The sequence below is a fragment of the Xiphias gladius genome, unplaced genomic scaffold, assembly GCF_016859285.1.
Source record: "Xiphias gladius isolate SHS-SW01 ecotype Sanya breed wild unplaced genomic scaffold, ASM1685928v1 HiC_scaffold_1322, whole genome shotgun sequence".
Classification (NCBI taxonomy): Eukaryota; Metazoa; Chordata; class Actinopteri; order Istiophoriformes; family Xiphiidae; genus Xiphias; species Xiphias gladius.
In genome coordinates this window covers 1,245-10,507 of record NW_024401637.1, presented here as the reverse complement: position 1 = coordinate 10,507, position 9,263 = coordinate 1,245, and the positions used below count along the sequence as shown (strand labels likewise).

Below are 9,263 nucleotides of genomic sequence, written 5' to 3'. Positions count from 1 at the left end.
AACCTCTGTTATGATTTGGCGCTATATAAACAAAATTGATTTGAATTGAATTGCATTGAATTACCCTGACTTCAGTATCTTAAAACACCTGCTACCACTGATTATATCCAGGTGTCAAATCACTGAGGCAGCTGTGACAGTGAAGGCAGTTCAGAAATCCAACAAATCTGAGGCTGCAAAGTACAAAAAGCATTTATTTTGGAATCAATAGACATCTTAATTGGTTCAGCAAGGAAACATTTGAAGGACAGTGGATTTTGTTATGGACAGCCATTCCTACCTAAATACATAATACTTAGTTATTTATCTATAAGGTCATTAAACACCTTGAAATCATGCTAATTTCAGCATGAATGACTCAATATATTCAAACTAATTGTGGTGTTTATTTCACTCATGAAGAGAGCCGTGAACTGTTAAAAAATTAGATTACAAAAGGCTGAATTTTTTTTTGCCTATCCATAATAAAATATATTTTTGGGACATAATATGGACTTGTGATTCTGCCAAGAAACAACTGGATTATATCTCTTTTCCTCTCAACAGAGAGAGAGATTATGACCAATCATAGTAAAATCATTCACAATTGGGCACAAGTCTGTCAGCTCTAAACATAAGCACACACTACTACTACTACTTTAGAGGAAAGTTTAACCTAATCTGTCAGTGGTCAACCTATCCCCCGAGATAATTCCCGATAGTAAGCCCCCATTTGTCGTAGCAATGCAGCTGTTGGCCAGTTTGTTCTTACAAAATACTTTTTTGGTTAAAACAATCAACATTTCAGACTAGAGTTTCAATGCAAAGCCACAAGTGGTGCAAGTTAGAAGAACAACTGGTGAGAGAGGTGCTGGGCAGCCATATAACAACCAGACTGACAGTTTACAGATAACCACCATTTTAACACCACAAGCCGCACCATGCAGATTGTTTTGCGAGACATTTAGTCTGAATAAAAATAAAGACATTTACATGTGCACCCAACACCCTGACAGCAGTTAAAACTCAGGTCAGCTACTTTGTTGTATTTTAAAGGAGGAGCTCAACTTTCTGGGAAAATCAGCTTGTTCACGTTCTCGTTGAGAGTGAGATGAGAAGATTAATACCAATCTCATGTCTGTATGCTAAATATGAAGTTACAGCCAGCAGATGACTGGCTTATCTGAGCATAAATGCACCACCTCCTCAAAAATAGTCTAACACATAGCCCTTTGTAAAACTGTGGTCTAAAATAATATTTATGTCCAGACTTCATAAATTGATGCAGGTAGCAGTTATGACTACAAGCTTTAGCTCAGCTTTCATTTTGGTGCCCTAGTTACACAGACTTTCAAATGTTTAAAGGAATATTTTGATATTTTGGGAAAACGCTTATTGCCCTTCTTGCTTAGAGACTCTCACATCTGTTCAAAATGAAGCTGGAACCAGCAGCTGGTTAGCCTAGCTTAGTGTAAACAGGTGGAAACAGCTACCCTGGTTCTTTCCAAAGGTAAAAAAATCACCTACCAGCACCACTAAAGCTCACTAATTAAGACATTATATCTGTTTTGGTTTTCATTATTCAAAATCCAAAGTGTTAAAACCTGAATTTGTGGATTTATGGAGGATTACAGCTGGACCTATTTCCCGACAGGAAGTGGTGGCATCCTGGAGTCTCCACTGGTTTGCCCTGCAAGAGTCTTGTCATCCCTAAGTTAGCTCAAATAAGCTAACCTGCTGCTAGCTGTAGCTTCATACTGAACAGACAAACCAGTCAGTTCAAACCAGTTTCCAGAACTGTAAATTCTTACTTTTAGTTACCGGTCAATGATATCTCATTTGAAAAATGTAGTCCTGCAGGTCGATACTGAACCTGCACTTCATGTAAATCTGAGTTGACTCAGTTTCCTCCAGCATGGCACATTACATTAAACACTGCTTTGTGACAACCAGGTCCAACAGTCAACACCGTATTTTGACAGCCAATTAACGTCAGCCAGTAGCTAGAAACATTGTAATGCAGGTGGCTCTACTGTATTGCTGATGATTGAAAACAAAGGGCTCTTGTGTTATTTATTCCAAAGTCACCCGGGGTTCAGGGAATATTCTTCCCTCTGGAAACATTGCTGCCACTAACACGCCCTCGAAGGTTCCTGGGCTCGATTCATTTATGCCATTAATACAATCTGGCTGCTGGCACCAGGACGAGCTGAGGGGTTGAAGCTCTCTTGCTCCCGTACGCTCAATACACACACACACACACACACACTTAATGACCAGATAGACTGAAGTGAGAATTAATTATAAAAAAAGTTTTCCAATACACTTTTGGGGAAAAAAGATGAAAAATGTAGCTCGATGACCATGAGTTTCCATGCATTTCTATGGGAATGGCTTAACTCTGATGAACGAATGAACCCTGTCCCTTTTTGTGTTGTCTCAACAACACACACACACACACACACACACATACACTAAAAAAGCCTGCATACGCACACACTATGACTACGAATACGGCCAGCAATTCTGTTTATTATTATTTTACATAAACATCTTGAAATCTGTACAAAAGGTAGCTTATATTCAACTGCATTTCAAAATAACTGACTTTAAAATTCAAAAGCAGTGAATTTCAAATGTTATGCATAAAATATTTCACAATTCAGTAGTTCACCAACAGTATTCCATAAACTCATGCACAGTGTAATTATGAGGACTATTTAACGTCAAAACCTTAAATTGCACAATTGTAAAGCAGTTTGATTGATCATCCACAACAGTGTTCAGCAATTCTTTGCTTGGTGACAGCTCCTTATCTGGGGGTGGAAGCCTCTCTTGCCTTTCTTCATGACAGCATGTGAGCTGAATTTATGAAGCCAGAATTCTCTGGAGCAAAAGGTGTAAAGTCTGAACAAAAGAAATGACTGACCTACTGTACATATGCTCTGTGTGTGTGTGTGTGTGTGTGTGTGTGTGTGTGTGTGTGAGAGAGAGAACTACTGCATTCTGCTATAAACAGGTAAACAAAGGTAACTATGGCTAAAACAGACCATTAAACGTGGCGACAGCCATAGCTTTAAAAGACTTATAATTAGAATGCTTATACTTGAAATACACATTGGATAGAAAGTGATCAACTGCATAAATCAGAAATGAACAATTTGTCTGTAAACCAAGTGATTGTCCTTCATTCTTCAGATAAAGGATTAGAATGGAATCTTCCTCTAATAGAATAGAATCTTGTTCTATTGTGGTGTCATCAAGAGCTGGTCTGTTTACCTTCAGGTGAGAACACAGACCAGAGTTAGTTGAAGAAGTTACACTGAAGAAGTAGCACATCTGGAAAAACATTTGTTGCAGCAAAATGTCTTCACGTTCTGATTCAGCCAGCTGTTTGACAGCAGATAAAACTGGTAAGTAAGACTCAACACATACACACACACACACACACACACACACACAGTGATGAGAAGTAACTAAATACATTTACTCAAGCACAGTGCTTAGGATGCTTGTACTATAAGTATCTAATTTTCATTCTGAAGCTAGAGGTCACTTTGCAGGTTAAGAGTTTGAAACATTTCTAACTTTTTATACTTTAAGTAAATGTTTCCGATAATACCTACCTAGTACGTAACATTTTCAATTCAAGACTTCAAACTTAAATGAGCATTTTTACACGGCAGAGTAACTTCTTCTTGAGAAAATGATCTGAATGCTGAAGATCAGTGTAGCATTTGATCACGTTCTTTCTCATTCGGTATATGTTGCTCTTCTCATTCTTTGGGAATATCACTGAAGAAGTCATTGGCCATTTTCAGTATATCGGACGTAATATTCTTCTTCAATTGGTCGTAGAATGACAACCAAATGTTATTTACATGACTATACTGAATGCTTCAGCTACATTTGTGCATGTTCTGTTGACTGAATGACCCCTGCCGACTCCATGTTGTAACCTTCACATGTTCTCCTCCTCTCCCTCATGTACTGCTTCTCTGTCATGATAACAGATGAGAAGAAGAAATCAGAGAGCTCTGAGGTGCAAATAAGCGACACACTGTGCAGCAGCACAAGTCGCTACCTCATTAAAGAATTCAGCGGCGAAGGGTGCTTTGGCAAAGTTGCTAAAGGTGTGAATTTAATCACAGCACAGGACGTGGCCCTCAAGATCCTGAAAACCGAAAAGACCGCTAAAAAGAGAGGTAATTTATTTAATGCGTTTTGATAATTAGGTTTTCATGTTTTCTTGCTTATGTTTTGCTTATTAAATGAACTTCATCTAGAATGCTAAGTACCTATGTCATTTTCCTATTTTCCCCACAGATCAAAATGCTTGAAGCAGTGGCGTGCTTGACCCAGCCATGAAGAATGTGGTTCATTTCTTTGAGCAGTTTCAACACAAAGGACATACCTGTCTAGTGTTTGAAATGCTGGACAGGAAGTCTTTTACAACTGCTCAGCGAACAGCAAGGGACGCCACTCTCTCTCCATGAGATACGGCCAATAACCCACCAGGTAAAGACTGTGGCTTTGATCAATCTATCAACAAGTAACGGCAAGATACTCAGCCAGCTGGGAAAGAAGTTACATACTGAAGTAACATAACTGTATTTCTTCTTGATCTGTTTAAGCCTGCACCCTGGTCAATGGTAACTTTAACCGTCTACATTGTGTCCTTTGTCTCTGCAGTTGCTAATGGCCTTGGATGCTCTGAAGGGCATTGGTGTGGTTCACTCAGACCTGAAGCCAGACAATATAATGCTGGCAAACCATCTGAGTGAGCCCTTCAGAATAAAACTAATAGATTTTGGCGTGTCGTTCAGTGTCCGAGAAGAGGTATTTGGGAAGACAATTCAGCCTCTGGGTTACAGGTAGGTTCAATTTGCAAAGCTCATCTTTTAACATGTTTGCAATTGTGTGTTTATGCTGTAAATGATCCAGCAGAGGCTGTGTCAGTCGTCAGTACATATGCTGAATTTGACAGTGTACTTAATAGCTCTTGTGACTCTTGTATGCGATACACACAGGGCACCTGAAGTCACCCTGGGCCTCCCCTTCTCCGAGGCCATAGGCGGCTGGAGTCTAGGCTGTGTGCTCGGGGTCTTGTACCTCTGCAAACACCTGTTTGCGATAGACTCAGTACCAGTCAGTAAGTAACCAAACCGATCTAGATTCAAATGCAAAGACTGTTACATTGTGCCCCAGATACATGTCCAAACCCGAGAGGGGGCTTGTTGTAGGATGTTGGCTGATGTGATTCTTTATGTTCTCTCTCCAGATGAGGGGCATTGTAGACGTCCTGGGCCAGCCAGCTGACCACCTTCTCTGTGCTGGGAAATGCACACAAAATTTTTTCAAGGTGGAAAAGCACTTGGACAGCCCAAGATGGTGGATGAAGGTATTTTAACCTTGCTCAGCAGTTCACAATTTTACATCTCCCAGTTAGGCAACAACTCTTTTATAATATTTAACACATTCAGGAAGAAGTATCTGACCTGCATATTTTGTTCCTGTAGACCCCAAGGGAATACCAGCTTGACACTGGAATTGAGCCGAAAACATGGGACACAACAATCAGAAGTCTGGATGACCTGATAACAGTAAGTGGTCCACTTCATGACTACACAATGAATTAATACCAATATCCTCTGTCACTGAGAGACAGGAAGCAGTTAAAACTGAACTGTCACCTACTTTGTTTTCAATCAGCACAACCCAGACACACGGGAATCCATTGAGCTGGAGGATCAGAGAGCCTTTGTCAGCCTCCTGACATGCCTTCTACATACAGACCCAGAGAAGAGAATCACTCCGGGGAAGGCTCTCGATCACCCTTTTGTAACAATGGTCCATCTGGAAGACGAAATAGACACCAGCTTTTAGTGAGTGCCTGTGTTTTGTTTTCAGTAGGGTTGGATAGATACACGATTGGATTAATTGACAGATTTGTTTATTGATTGAGTGATCCATTCATTTATTGTCATGTTTTATTCAGTGTTGAAGATTCTTTAGAGAAAATGAGGATCTTACCAATGGACAACATGGACCTATTTCTTGACTGTGCGGCTGAGGAAGAGCCCAAAGAGGAAGAGCCTTCGGCCATACCTCGTCATACAGACGCAGGCTCAGTCCTTCCTGGCTCCTGTGATGGCATTAAAAACATGCCTCAGTCTTCTGAAGGAGCAGAAGCTGCTGCAGGAATAGACACTACTGGCTCGGCTATAAAGGAACCAACTGTTAGCCAAGGTGCAACCAGTCCAGCTGAGGATGCATCGGCCAGTGGCGGGTCACCCGATGAAAGTCTGCCTGCTAAAGTCAAGAAGAGCCCGCTGAAGAGAGTCCGAAAATTCTTTGGCAGGGCAATAAGGACCATTTTACGACTGAAAAAAGTCAATAAATAAATGCTGGATGTCATATTCATATCAGTCATACTTTTGGAGGAGGCCAAGTGTGAATGGTTGTTAAACCTCCTGGGAAGGGATGAACGGATGGCATTATCCTCTCTCTCTCTCTCTTTTCTCTTCCCTCCTCTCTTTCTCTCAACCCAACCGGTCAAGGCAGATGGCCAGCCACCCAGAGTCTGGTTCTGCTCAAGGTTTCTTCCGTTATGAGGAATTTTCCTCGCCACTGTCGCCAAGTGCTTGCTCATGGGGAATGTTGGGTCTCTCTGAATAATATTGTAAAAGGGTGCAGGTTAGACCTGCTCCATATGAAAAGAGCCCTGAGATTACTTCTGTTATGATACCTTCTTAACAACCATTCACACTTGGCCTCATGTGATTCAAAAAAACCCAGTCATTTACACTTCGACTCAATATTTGCAGCAAATTATCACAACTACACAATTCTTTAATCCTTTAAAGAATTCTACATGAAATAACTTAAAATGGTTACTTTCAAATGTGTTTGTGTGTTTTGGAAGGATGAGATACCTTAAAAGATTACACTTCAGTCTAACCATCAGGCTACTACTACCTCTTACCTGATTTCCATTCAATTTGCTATGAAATTCATGTCCCTGCAGAGGACTAATCTGCATTTCTTAGTAACTATGAAACCTTTTCATTAACAACATCACGTCAAATTTTCCCATTGACAAGACATGACATAATCACGTCTCGATGTTTATCTTTTTTTGATTACCAAGCACTGAAGCTGTCTTACATTCTTATTTTAAGCTGGTAAATTTGTATTGCTTTTCCCCTGCAATGTGTCCGACATGTTTCTTGATCACTCATGTGCTCTCCTAATTTCTTAATTTTTCATTTTTATATATTTTTTTCAAATAATTGTTTAGATAATAATATTACCAAAATGTATTTACAAAGTACTTAAAATCAAATTTGCTAAATTTTTACACAAAAACTTTGAAATTAAGCAAAAAATAAGGGAATAAACTCAGAAGGACTATCCATAAAACAAGTCATACTGATGACAGAGAGGCCAACGACAGATAAAATACAGCACAGAGGCTGCACATTTGTGAATTGCAGCGCCTGTGCGAGCTGCTCCAGCACCCTGTGCATGGCCTATCTGATGGAGCACCGTGGTGTGACTCTCCTGGAGGCCCACAGGTGGGTGGAGACCTGTCGACCCCTGGTAAGGCCGAATAATGTCTTATGGAAGCAGTTCATCCGGTATGAGATGGAGCTTTGTGGATGCAACTCTGTCTGGTCTCCTCCTCCACTGGGCAGACACCAGACATATCTGAAGAAGAGGCCAGAAATATGATGCCACTTCGAGGACCTTACCTTCCGGCAGTACTTTATGTGTGGGGTGAGGGGGCCGTTGTTTCACAGGGATGAAATGTACTGTGCCACCTATGTGCAGTGGCAGTAACCGTAAAATTCTATTTATTCATGGAAAGATAGATAAATACTGTTCCATCCTGATTTATTATGGTCAGTGGTGGAATTTAACAAAGTACATTTACTCAAGCACTGTCCTTTACTGTATACTAATCAATAACTGTCGGAGGGAAATACTGTACTTTGTACTCCACTACATTAATTTGAAAACTGTAATTACATGTTAGATTTCAGAATAAGATATCAAATTAAAAATGACACGATAGGCTTAAAAAGTACAATAAAATAAACCAGTGGTTCCCAACCCACTTGCTTTTTGACACCTCAAAAAACACTGAACCCCTTATCAAGTTTCAGATTTCTATGAGCTGTTAGCAGTTGCATCAAAAGGAGATTTCCCTTCTAAACGTCTCAGGTGGTTTCATTTTAATCAGTCTTTGAGGCCCAGAGAGACCAAATTTAAAAATAAAAATAAAAAAAGCACAGATTGGATAAAAGTTTGACAAATGAATGTATAATTTTTTCCTCTTTCCTACCACATTGATCATCTCAAAATTTATCCCGTGACGATTTGGATGACATATACTGTTACATTTTTAACTTAAGTATATTTTTTGTGACTATTTTGAAGGACGTTGAATACAAGACTTTTTGAACTGGATTCTTTTTACATTATTGTATTAGTACAGTAGTTCTGTTCAAGGTTTCTACCTGTTAAAAGGAGTTTTACTGGCTGCTTTCGCCAAGTGCCTGCTCATGGGGAATGTTGGGTCTCTGTAAATATAACTATAAAAATACGGTCTAGACCTGCTCTATATGAAAAGTGCCCTGAGATAATCTCTGTTATGATTTGGCGCTATATAAATAAAATTGAATTGAATTGAATTGAATTGAATTACCCACAATCAAATCACTGAGGCAGCTGTGACAGTGAAGGCAGTTCAGAAATCCAACAAATCTGAGGCTGCAAAGTACAAAAAGCATTTATTTTGGAATCAATAGTCATCTTAATTGGTTCAGCAAGGAAACATTTGAAAGACAGTGGATTTTGTTATGGACAGCCATTCCTACCTACATACATAATACTTAGTTATTTATCTATAAGGTCATTAAACACCTTGAAATCATGCTAATTTCAGCATGAATGATTCAATATATTCAAACTAATTGTGGTGTTTATTTCACTCATGAAGAGAGCTGTGAACTGTTAAAAAAATGAGATTACAAAAAGGCTGAATTTTTTTTTGCCTATCCATAATAAAAATATATTTTTGGGACATAATATGGACTTGTGATTCTGCCAAGAAACAACTGGATTATATCTCTTTTCCTCTCAACAGAGAGAGAGATTATGACCAATCATAGTAAAATCATTCACAATTGGGCACAAGTCTGTCAGCTCTAAACATAAACCCACACTACTACTACTCTAGAGGAAAGTTTAAGCTAATATGTCAGTGGTCAACCTATCCC

The 9,263-nt window shown here is 39.4% G+C and overlaps 1 protein-coding gene across 1 annotated transcript; it reads left to right on the top strand.

Moving 5' to 3' along the window:
* Positions 1–5,126: 5,126 nt before the first annotated feature.
* On the top strand, positions 5,127–6,384 carry LOC120787259 (homeodomain-interacting protein kinase 1-like). Its single transcript, XM_040122922.1, has 5 exons — positions 5,127–5,131; positions 5,261–5,380; positions 5,499–5,582; positions 5,692–5,864; positions 5,978–6,384. The coding sequence occupies exons 2-5, from the start codon at positions 5,261–5,263 to the stop codon at positions 6,381–6,383; spliced, it is 783 nt and encodes a 260-aa protein (XP_039978856.1). The 5' UTR covers positions 5,127–5,131; the 3' UTR covers position 6,384.
* The last annotated feature ends 2,879 nt before the right edge of the window (positions 6,385–9,263 follow it).